Source organism: Giraffa tippelskirchi, chromosome 7, assembly GCF_054371585.1.
Source record: "Giraffa tippelskirchi isolate mGirTip1 chromosome 7, T2T-mGirTip1v1.2.pri, whole genome shotgun sequence".
Classification (NCBI taxonomy): Eukaryota; Metazoa; Chordata; class Mammalia; order Artiodactyla; family Giraffidae; genus Giraffa; species Giraffa tippelskirchi.
The window spans coordinates 14990925-15003536 of NC_137281.1; the positions used below are offsets into that span (position 1 = coordinate 14990925).

The 12612-nt window shown below is 38.1% G+C and overlaps 1 protein-coding gene across 5 annotated transcripts in view; it reads right to left on the reverse strand.

The window, feature by feature from the left end:
• Positions 1-12612, reverse strand: part of LOC145515674 (uncharacterized) — a 189202-nt gene that overhangs the window by 16126 nt on the left and 160464 nt on the right. For 3 of the 5 annotated variants that reach the window (XM_081516715.1, XM_081516714.1, XM_081516713.1), the window contains exons 1-2: positions 6420-7385; positions 1276-1358 (exon numbers count right to left, since the gene is read on the reverse strand). In XM_081516715.1, coding sequence (XP_081372841.1) covers positions 1276-1284 — 9 coding nt within the window. In that variant the 5' untranslated portion in view covers positions 1285-1358; positions 6420-7385. Of the gene's footprint in view, positions 1-1275; positions 1359-6419; positions 7386-12612 lie in introns of those variants that run through there. The other 2 variants (XM_081516711.1, XM_081516712.1) reach the window with 1 other exon arrangement.

The following is a 12612-nucleotide window of genomic DNA, read 5'->3' on the forward strand; positions in this document are numbered from 1 at the left end:
AACCAAGAACAGCTGCCAGTCAACAGCTACTGAGGAAGTGAGGCCCTCAATCCAACAGCCATGAGAACTGCATCAAGTTAACAACCACTTCAGTGAGCTCGGATGCAGATCCACTCAAAGTAGGGCTTTAAAGTGACTGCAAATCTGACCAACACATTGATAACCCTGTAAGAGACCCAGAGCAGAAGAGTCAAGCTAAGCCGCATCCAAGTATCTGACTGACTGAAACTGTGAGATAAATGTTTGCTGCTTTAAGATACAGAGTAATTAATTAAATTCATTAATTTCAGAGTAATTAATTATGCAGTAAAAGATAACTCATTTGACTTAAATGATACTGAAGAAGGCTGGTCAATTATACAGATGTTACACAAACATAGCATGTCTCATTTAACAACAAAATAGCCTTAGTATTTATATCTCATGGCTTTCCTAGCAAATCCATGACTACCATGTTAAAAGCCCCAATCATAACCTAATCCACAGAAAACAAGAATTTCATACCACATTAAGATTCAGGTATTTCAATAATAAATTCCACCTCATCTACCTGGAAATCTCACATCTGTGGAAAACATCAAAGTCTTACCATGGATAGTTAAATAGAAGCACTATCTCTATCTTCTAAAGGAAATCAGTCCTGAATATTCATTGGAAGGAGTGATGCTGAAGCTGAAACTCCAATACTTTGGCCACCTGATGCGAAGAACTGACTCACTGGAAAAGACTCATGCTGGGAAAGATTGAAGGCAGGAGGAGAAGGGGCAACAGAGGATGAGATTGTTGGATGGCATCACTGACTCAATGGACATGAATTTGAGCAGGCTCCAGGAGTTGGTGATGGACAGGGAGGCCTGGCATGCTGCAGTCCATGGGGTCACAAAGAGTCGGACACGAGTGAGCGACTGAACTGAACTGTCTCTATCTCCAAACTACATATCTGACCTGCACAGCATAAATCTTTACTTCAGAGAACTTTAAGCCCCATTATTCCCTTAATTGAAAAATGGGCATTTAAAATATACTGAATTATCTGGGAAATAATTATATGAATGCTAGTTTTGAATGGGCCAAACAGAGACAGTGCTAGGTAATCTGACCTCATATTTCTCTGGAACAATAGTTAGGAAACAGATTATTTATTTATTTATTTTTTAGGAAACAGGTTACTTGAGCAAACTTTCTCTTAGGAAACTGCAGGAAAATTAATGAAAATGCTTACATGACCTAAACACACACACACATATTTCAACGAGAAGAGAAATATTAACTTACACGGGCCATGGTTTTAGACCTGTAAGAGCTGATCAGTCCTCTGGACTTCTCTATCAGAAAAGCCAAGTCCAGAAAACACAGACCTGTGAAAAGAGAAAGACTTTCAGATGTGCTTTAGAGTTTCCACACTGGGCTTCAGTTAATATCACCATTTATGCTCTTCCATTCCAGATTCCTAATCACTTCCCATCACACACAACTTGGGTAAGTTAGGATTCTGGACAAATGCATTCCTCACTCATTTCCCAGAGGCCTCAGCTGCAGAGTCTTTTCTGCATTGAAACCCAGACCCAGATACTTCAGTAGAAAATTTTCTGACCAATGTACCATTGTGATCAGATTGATATGAACCTGAGATTGGGCAGCTGTGTCCTGCTCTGAGCAGATCTTCCTCTTTCTATTGTGAACTTCAAGACAGAAAAGGGGCTACGTAATCCAAATTAAAACCTCTTTTTTGGCCTTGGAAGTGGTTACAGTTGATCAAAATATCAGAGATGGACAAGAAACGTTCAGTATTCTAAGTCCAGCAAAGCTTATTAGTTAAATATATGACAGACCAACAATATACTAGAATACAAAGTAGTCATTACATGTTAAATTGGGAAGAATATTCAATGAAGTGGAAAATGTTTCATTTACCTCAATAGAAAAAGTCAAGTTAACTAATACATTTCTATTTATAAAATATAGCAGCATATTAATCAATACAGAGAAAAGAATGACACATAATCATAAAACAGAAGACAAAAATGTCTAGAAATTTGTATACCTACATACTAAGAGCTCTTATATTTTTGGTTATGTTTTGCATTGTTTGTTTTTGTGGGGATGTCTTTAGAAATGAATCACTGTGTATTCAATTGTTTTTAGTCCATACATGAAACAATCAAATAAGGCTACCGAAGACATAAAATACGCCTTTGCCATGATCAGAATTTGACATGAGCAATCCCTATCTTTTTGCTTAGATCTTGTTTTTTTTAAAAGGTTACTTCATAATCATTGTAACAATTGACACAGGAACTTGAAAGATATTTTTTTTTAACTTAGGGTGAAGACTTCCCAAAAGTTCTTTGTTCTTTAAATTCACATTATTTTACTAAATGGCTTTTGTTTCCTTTGGATCCTAATATCTCATTTTATACTTTTTTCTCAGTTATGTTGGAATTTTGTCTACAAAAAACTTGGGAACAGTCCCTAAGTAATCTCTTTTGTGAAGTGATGACAGTCTCAATGCATCTTTATTTCAGATCTTTTTGACAGAAGAATTTTTGTTTCTGAACCAGTCAGTTTTGTCACGATACCCTCCAGAAAGCTGCTGAATTATTTTACCTATAATTTTGCTATACATCTCACACTAGAATAAAGTCTGTAAGATATAAAGGTTATAGTAAAAATATCCACTTATATTGACATACAGATCCCATGTGCTCAGTATTACTTGTTTATATTCTGTCACTACAGTCACCCAGATGTCTCCTTTAGGCAGGTCACTTAACTCTCACCAGTGGCCTTTATCACATGCTACCTTATAATTATCCCTATTCAGATTGTTTTTTAATTTTTTAAAATTTATTTATTTATTTGTTTTTGGCTGTGCTGAGTCTTTGCTGTGGCACGGGCTTTTCTCTAGTTGCAGCAAGCAGGGGCTACTCTCTAGTTGTGGTATGGGGGCTTCTCATCACAATGGCTTCTCTTGTTGCGGAGCATGGGCTCTAGGGCACATGGGCTTCAGTAACTGTGGCTTGTGAGGCCCCAGAGCACAGGCTCAGTAGTTGTGGCACACCGGCTTAGTTGCTCCGAGGCATGTGAGAATCTTCCTGGACCAGGGATTGAACCTATGTCTCCTGCATTGCCAGGTGGATTCTTAACCACTGAGTTACCAGGGAAGCCCTATTCCTATTCAGATTTTAAATTCCTTCATAGATTATAAGTACTCTGAAGGAAGCAATTATGTCTTTTTAGTAATTGCATTACCTCAAATATTATACTTTCCAGGTCTGGCATAGTTTAAACAATTAAAAGAAGTATGATATTTTTACTACAAAATACCACTTTTCAAAATTTTAAAGGAAATAACTATATAAATTTACAAAGTATATACACAAGGATGTTCATCAGAGAATAATATTTGATGGCCCACAATTAAAAACATGAAAATCTCACTGCAAGCAAACAGGTTAAATATATTATAGTCTGCTATATTGTGACGTATATGCCATGCTATTTTAATAAGGATGATATTAAACCATATAATTGATGGAAAACAATGTTAAAAGAATTGCTCAGTGAAGAAGGCATACATAATTTAGGAGGTGGCATCCCACTGAAATTAAGAAAAACATTTCAATGCCAATTTCCTCATCAGCAAAGTAAGGATAAAAAAATGACATATAACTATCTTGAAGACTAGGCAAAATAATCCATGTACACACTAAACTGTACATCATGATGACTAAGGTAAATTTTCTATCATTACTGAAGAAGAAAATTATTCCATATTCCTTAATCTTTCATTATAAAAACAAGTTAATTCTGACGCTTTCTGGTTTTATTATATCAAAACTTATGCTTCCTGAGCTTCCTCTTTCTTATAATTCTAACATTTAATAAAATTTTAGGAGCTACACTTGAGAAAATAGATTTCTGCTTTATAAAATCATTATTTTAAAAAAGAGAGGTATTAGACAAGAAAGGAGAAACTATGCCTTTCCTCAGTCCCCAGCAGCTATAGAGAGTAAGAAAAACTGTTCAGAATCATAAACCAGTTCAAAGAATAGTATGATAAAATTGAGAATACAACTGGAGAATCAAGTTTTATTCTTCATTTAGTTACATAAATATTTATAAATATTATCTTTATTTTCTAGCATAACAACTATGTTTGTAAATATTGCTTGTACTTGCAAGACACCTGGAAATTAGAGATTAGTGTTATTTTTTCAGAAAGTAAGCTCAAACTTCTAAGTTATTAACTCTGAAAAGATGTCTAACTTAGTAATACGGTGCCCTGGTAATTGTTTCAAATAACATTTGTAATAAATAAAAGGCATAACTGTTTGTAATGCTTTTCACACAAGATTCTCTGCCCTTCCCTCTTCTCCTTACATATACAGGGTATAAAGAAATTTATCATTGGATTAGATTAGATTTTTTGAACTATGAGTTGGACTCTTTGTCTCCTTTACTTGATCAATTTTACTCTACCAAAACAAAGCCACACAAAAATGGAATAAAAAAAAAAAAATATATATATATATATATATACACCAAAATGTTTAAGTGATTATCTCTAGGGAGATTATGGGTTATCCTTGCTTTCTTCTCAATAAATTCCTTAACAAAATGAACACAGGCTTATTTTTGGCAATAAACCTGTATTAATTCTATTATCATAAATAAAATATAAAGATATTTCAAAGTATTAAAATATTTATAGACATGACTTTGGAAAGAGGCTATGGTTTTCCTCATTAAAAAATTTGTTAATATCAGACCTATGATGAAAAACTCAACATGATTAAAATACCACTTAAGTATATTCACTTCCTGAATACCCTTTAGCTGTATTGGACTGATAATTAGAGACATTTCACCATAAACACTCTAACATCAACGGGAAGGGAAACTGCCTTCACAAATTAATGTGAACATGTATACCAAGTAGAAGAAAAGTTCTGGGTACATAGAAAATGCTCAGTAAATGTAGCTGAACACTTTCATTCTTCTCTGAAAAACCAATTAAACTATCATTTTGTCTACAATCCTTGCAAAAGTTTTACAAAATTCTCTTTTTAAAATGAGCTGCTGCTTTCAAATTTTCTTGACTAGTATTTTATAACTACAATATATTAAGATTGCTCAACATTAGATCATAGCCATTTTTTTCTTGTAATGACTAATTCTTATGAACAGGAATTTTATTATCTATATAATATTTTAATTCATGGATGTCCTGTGATTTTCTTAACCATTCCATTTGTATAATCATTCATTTTGCAAAAAATCATCCAAAAGTATAAAAATCTTTCATTGCAGATTAGTTACCCAAGTCTAATCTTTTAAGGTTATGCACATCTTTGAAAAATGCATTTTTACAAATATATGCAGTAATCCTAGACAATTACAAAGAGTTTGTGGTCCCTTGAAAGCCCCCAAACACAAAGGACCCCTGGATCAAAACACTCTGGAAAATTAGCTCCACCTAACCCTTTGATATAGAAGCACTCATTACATTAACTTCATATTTTCGTCATTGATTTATAGAAATCTGAAGGGTGAATGACACCACCATAAAGACAATGTTGAGCATTTATTGTGTTCCATCCTTCAAAGCTACTAAATCCGCCGTGATCTCATATATAACACCAGAATTAAGTAGGACTGTGGAATCTGTATCAAGGCTCACAGCAGGTTTCTGCCGTCTGAGCTCAAGAAATGCTTTCATACTCAAATGTATAAATGAGCCCCAGAGAACTTCCAGGAAGGGTAATCCGAGGAAGGATCGGGGTACGAACCTGTCTCAGGGGCAATTCTTTTTTTTTTAATAACAGCCTTTTGACAGCTAGACATTATTTAATTATTAATAAAACTTTTGGCAGCCACATAGTGTGCTGGAGGGTATTTAAAGTTCTGGACGGCAGGAGGAGAAATGGGGGAATTTACAATTTAGGGTGGGCAGCGACCAGGACAGACTCTCAGGCCCCTTGCTACAAAGTGGCCTCTCTCAGAACCCTGGCCTCAGGGACAATTCTTGATTTTAAAATTCTGATCTCAGCAGCCGGTATGTACTTTCTTGCTGGAAGGTGTCTTGCAGGACTCAAAAACAGATTTCCCAACAGCGCCCACATTCTTTGGGAGACATACATGTTTGAGAGAAGCCTGGAAGCAGCGGCGGGGACAAAGAGCTCTGTGTAATCCCCGTTCACAGAAAGGACACTCACTCGGTGTCTCCGTCACACAAAACGAACGAACACCTCAGTCTCACAATCTCACTCACCCTAAAAGAGAGATATAACCAGCGCCCCCCCAACCCTGCTGCTCAAGCGCCCACAGCCCCGAGGGGACGGGCGGACTCGCGCGGCGGCGCTCGGGCGGTCCACGCTTTGAGCGCCTCTCGCAACCCCACTCCCACCGCCACTCACCGTCCCTCGCGGGCTCTGGCTAAGTCTGCACAGTCGTCTCCGCGGCGACCCACGCTGGATTCCTCCTCAGACGGTGCCACGCACGCGCAGTTTGCAACAAGGGATACGGAAAAAGAACCAGAGGCCGAAGTCACCTGGTCGTCTGTGGGACGTGAGGCTCCACGTCGTAAAACTCCTAAAGCAAAGTAGCCGCCGTGCGGGGCCGGGAGACTCCTGGGAGTGACCGCCGGACTGCGCCTGCGCAGCGCATACCTCTCCGAGACCGGAGGCGGGACGCGAGGTGGGGGACTTGTCCAGCGGGTCCCGGGGCCGGGAGGAGGCGTGTCCGAATAGGACCCGGTCAGAGAACTGGGAGGAGTGGACTGAGGGGCTCTTCTTTTCCCAGGCTTCAACCCTGCTTGTGAGAGGTCTGCACAATTAAATCAGTAATATGACCCTGAGGGCCATGAGTGGAAGATCTGGAAGGTGGGTTCATAATCCAAACAAACTCTCCCTTCCCTACAAGGCTCATTCCACTCAAAATGCCAGATAACTAATTCCTGTCGTTTTTAGAGCTGAAGCCTCTGAGGTTTCAAAAGGTGTATAACATTATATTGTTGATTAGCAAAGCCGTGTTTCCAGGTGAGAAAAGCTGGATGTAGTGTGTGTGTGTGTGTTTGCTCAGTCGACTGACTCTTTGCGACTCCATGGGCTTGTAGCCTTCCAGGCTCTTCTGTCCGTGGAATTCTCCAGGAAAGAATACTGGAGTGGGTTGCCATTTCCTCCTCCAGGGAATCTTCCTGACCCAGGGATAGAACTCTTGAATCTACTGCATTGGCAGGAAGATTCTTTACCACTGAGTCACCTGGGAAGCCCAGATAAAGTGAGACTTTGCTATCAATATATAACATATTCCCACTGTAGAAAAAGGCAGAATGAATTTTGGTCCCTTTTTCTAGACTATTGATTGCAGGAGTTCTCTGAAAACTAGAACAAAAAGAAAAGCAATACCTTATTTACATTTTACAATACTATGTCCACCTGAAATTGTTGTTAAGGGGTTGTTTTCACCCCTCTCTACTCTATTATGAACTGATGGGCTTGACTGCATTTTAAAAGCCCAAAAGTTGAGAAACATCTTTTAATTCCTAATACCTGGTCATGACATCTCATTGAAAAATATTTTGCTTCTCTGTTGTTTGGACAGTGAAGATAAATCAGGCTCAGAATCTAAGAGGAAAATTCTTATGGGCTATCAGAAGAATCAAAGTTGCATTCATATAAATTTAGATTAATGAGTAAAACTGGGAGATGTAAAGTTCTCATCAAAGGATACCTATATGTCAGTTATCATCATTACAGCATATTTTAAATATGCAAACCATGAATAGAGTAACATTTAAAAGGATATAAAGTTTAACTAAAATGTGGTCAACCTCTTTTGCCATATATTTTAGACATACAGTGGCTAATATTAGCATGCACAGCATTTTGATTTTAGTGTTTAACCTTACAGATTTTTTTTCTCTTCTCATAGAAATAATTTATCTTGATATCTTTTAAAATTTTATTGAAATATAGTTGATTTATAATATTGTTAATTTCTGCTCTACAGCAAAGTGACTCAGTTATACGTAGATATAATTTTTCATAAACTTTTCCATTATGGTTTATCACAGGATGTTGAATGTAGTTCCCTGTGCTATACAGTAGGACCTTGTTTCAGATATTATTTTAAAATAAAATGTACAGATATTTACACATACACACACATGAATACAAAATGTATATGTAATTTCAAATACTATGTGTGCTATATGCATATGAAAGTATATATTTTTCTTCACACAAATATGTTTCCATATCAGTACATAAGAAGTGTCATCATTTTCAACAACTGCAAAGTAGGCCACAGTATGTATAGCTGAACTCTTTTCTAAGAAATGAAAACTCTACAAATAAATATTATAAATTTTCCTACTTTTTCTTATAAGCTCAATTAATATCCCTCCATAAACTTCAGTTTTTCACATTATGTAAGGCTTATATGTGAGTTAACTTCAAAAGTAGACTTGCTTTTTGCATGTTAACTTGTGATACTTACAAATTTCTCATTGTGATTATACCCTTTTACATTCTCACAGCAGTACAAGAATGTGCTTCTGCTACCGTTTTCCCATTTTAACTCAGTTCTTTTTTTCTTGCCTCACCCCCTTTAACTTGCAGTTCTTTTATTCTAATGCTCCACTTGCACCCAACCTGAAGAAATAATCTAAAAACGTCCTATTCTATTTGATTCCAAGTTTTAATGAGGGCTCCTTACCTATGATACCTACATTAGTTTTAGCCTTATCTGTCTTACAAATAGGGCAAAAGTGTAACATTAGTTTGTAGGCTCAGCAAAATAAAATTTCAATCGCAGACATGTAAGTTGACAACATGATCTAGTATTCCTATTTGGAGGTTAATTGAGCTTCAGAAAAATCTTTCTTGAGACTTCCCTGGTGGTCCAGTGGTTAAGAATCCACCTAGCAATGCAGGGGACATGGGTTCAATCCCTGGTCGGGGAACTAGGATCCCACATGTCAGAGCAACTAAGCCTGCAGAGCCTCAACTATTGAACCCGCACATGCCACAACTTGAAGGCCCATGTGCCACAACTAGAGAGCTCATGCCACAATGAAGGATCCCACATGATGCAATGAAGATCCCATGTGCCACAACTAAGGCCCAAGGGAGCCAAATTAAAAAAAAATTTTTTTTCTCAGTGTAGATGCTGACAACTCATGGAATAGCAGTAAAAATGAGTAGGCAGCTTTTTTTTTTCAGCTAGCAGCAATAGAGGGAGTCCTGCCTCAGAGTTCTGGAGATATCTGAATATCCACCTAGAGACCAAACAGATGAGACTGACAGTAGTCTATGAGTCGAGTATCCTCAAGTCCTAGGGGAAATGGACACAACAGGTCACAGGGTGGTGTCACTCAGGAGCAGAGTAAAACAATAGGAGCGGTGGAAGACAGGAATTCTGCTAACAAGATGTTAGTAGATGAGGTGCTTGCTCCCTGGTTGCTGTGGAAGGATGTGATTGGCTTCTTTGATTAACTTTGTGACTGACAGGAAGATACACCCCAACAGGTTGAAGGCCAGGAAGGGTACAGATGGTTTGGCAGATATGGGAACTAACCAGCTGAAAGCCTTTCCCACTGGTGGTGGGCATATCTGGTGAGAAGAGGGGAACTAACTCATGGTTAGACTGTTGAGCCCTATGAGGTTCAAAGATGTTAAGATAGCACATGAAAGTTTTAGGCCTTACACTACAAGAGAAGGAAGAAAGCACATGAAATGTTTGCTTTCTTGTGATTTTATTACAAAACTTTTAGTAAAATTATCTAAGATATTTTGGGGAAAAAACATAAAGGAGAATCAAATCATACATAATACAGTTCTTATATTAAAACCAGTATGAACATTTCAAAATGTTTTTTACAAGGATTCTTTGATGTACAATTTAATGCACTACTACTCAGTATGTAATATCTTCTGCTTTTGGCACTAAGTATCATAATAAAACAATTTCCACAGTATATTTTTAAAACTCTTATTTTCTATTAGAATATAGTTGATTCATAATCTACAATATACTTTTTAAAAACCCTTATACAACTTAACAGAAAGCAAACAACCCAATTTAAAAATGAGGAGAGGCTCGGAATAGGCATTTTTCCAAAGAAGACAAACAAATGGCCAACAAGTACAGGAAAAGGTGCTCAACATCACTAACCATCAGGGAAATACAAATCAAAATTACAATAAAATATCACCTCATACCTGTAAGAATAGCTGTTACCAAAAAAAGCAAGAAATAACAAATCAGTTGGCAAGAATGTGGAGAAAAGGTAGCCCTTATGCACTGCTGGTGTATGTGTGTGTTAGTTGCTCAGTAGTGTCCGACTCTTTTCCACAGACTGTAGCCTGCTAGGCTCCTTTGTCCACGAAATTCTCCGGGTGAGAACACTGTGTAGCCATTCCCTTCTCCAGGGGATCTTGCCAACCCAGGGATCGAACCCAGGTCTCCCACACTGCAGGCAGATTCTTTACCATCTGACAGCCACCAGGGACATTTCAAAATGTTTGTTTTGAAAACAAACTGCTGGAGAGAATGTCAACTAGTTCAGATATTATGAAAAACAGTATGGAGATTCCTCAAAAAATTAAAACTAGAAACTACCATCTAACCCAACAGTTCCACTTCTTGGTATTTACCCAAAGGAACCAAAATCACTATTTTGAAAATATATCTGCACTCCAGTGTTCAATGCAGCATTTTTTACAATTGCCAAGACTTGGAAACAAGAGATCATCAAGAGATTTTTTTTTTTTAATATGGCATGTATACAATTGAATATTATCCAACAGTAAAAAGAAGGAAACCAACATGGATGGATGAGGGCATTATACTAAGTGAAGTCAGACAGAGAAAGACATATACCAATACTGTATGACCTCATTTATATGTGGACTCTGGGAAAAAAAAAATCAAAAACAAAAAGATGGAACTGAAGTCACAGATACAGAGAAGAAACTAGTGGCTGCCAGACGCAGTGGCTGAAACATGTGAAGAAGGCCAAAAGCCACAAATTTACAATTATAAAGTAAATAACTCATGGGGATGTAATATACAGAATAGTGATTATGATTCATATTACTTGATTTGAAAGTTGCTAAGAGAGATTTTTTTTTTTAACTAATCATCTTTAATTGGGTATTAATTCTCCATTAGGCTATGAAAGGATTCAGAGGTGCCTGGCAAAGGTGATGGTCAGGAATGCAGAATGTGCCCTCTTCAGTGGTACTCACTTGGCTGCTCTTGTTCTGAAGTTAGAAAGGCAAAATGGTCAATTTCTTCAAAAGTATGGTGAAAGCACAGGATGATGGGGAAGGCAGCAGGCTAAGATCACGTGAAACCATCCTGAGAATTCCTTTCAGGAGATGACCCACAACCTGTTTGAGGAATTAGGAGCCAATCTGCCACCCAGGGAGCCTCTCCCTTCCCTGAAGGAACACCCACTCAGAAAAACAGCACCCAAGAGCCCATCCTTCATTGCTCCGGGTGCCAGACTGGCAAGGGGCTGAATGCAGCCAGACACAGTCCATGAAACCCAGTCAGTGGCCACCACTGAAACAGTTCCTCACCAGGTGTCTCCTATCAGACACACTCCCCTCAGGTCTCTCAGAAACAGCCATGCTTTTCCAGAGACTACAGATACTGGACTGTAGCACTCAGCCTATTTCCTTATTCACAATGGCTTCTAGGAAGATAAAACCAAGTTTTCTACGAACTTTTGCCTGTGGTAACTTAGAGAAAACTGCCTAAGTATTACCTTTACCCCAGCCTCATCTCATTTTCCTGTCTTTGCCACAATTTTCTCACTTATAGGCTATATTCTGATAAGTCCTTTCAATTCTTCAGCTGTCAGTAGAATGATGGACTTCTTAATTTGACAGAGAACCAATGCCACCCTGTCACGGGAAACCCCACTGAAGGCAAAACAACGCAAGAGACTTACTAAGTTCCTTGTAAGAACGCCAACAGTTGAAAAGCATGTAAGCTGCCAGCACCATAGAAAGCCCAGTGACACTCCTTTTCCTCATGTTTAACTTGTTGCAATACTGGCAATAACCTGCAAACAGTTGAGGAAGTCACTTCTTTGAGGGCACAGTCTACGCATTCTAATATGAGAGGACAAAGCTGAGAAAAGGCCTCAGGGCAGGAGGAAATAGTACACAAAAGACAATCATAGGGTGGCCAAAATTATAAAGAAAAACACAGAAGGAAGAGGGCCCCTGAAGAGGCTGGCAACCATGCCGGCCCCCAAAGGATGATGACATGGGTTCCACAGGATTGATCTGACTAGTCATGCACTTTAAAATGCACAGGCCTGAAGGAAAGCCCATATCAAATATCCATCTCAGAAGTTTTCTCTGACAGGGAGATGAGCATTATAGATTGATATTCCCTATGTTTCAAACTCATTTTCCTCAAGTCTTCAGACATTTCTTTAATGATGGAGGCAGTGGTACTGATTCCCAGCAATAGAAAAACATTTCATTGTCCAAAATATCAGAGCCAGCCTTGGATAGGACCCATCAAACATGGTAATTCAGGAGATAACAATTTTGCCCTGTCCTTCTCCACATAACTTACTGGTCTAAG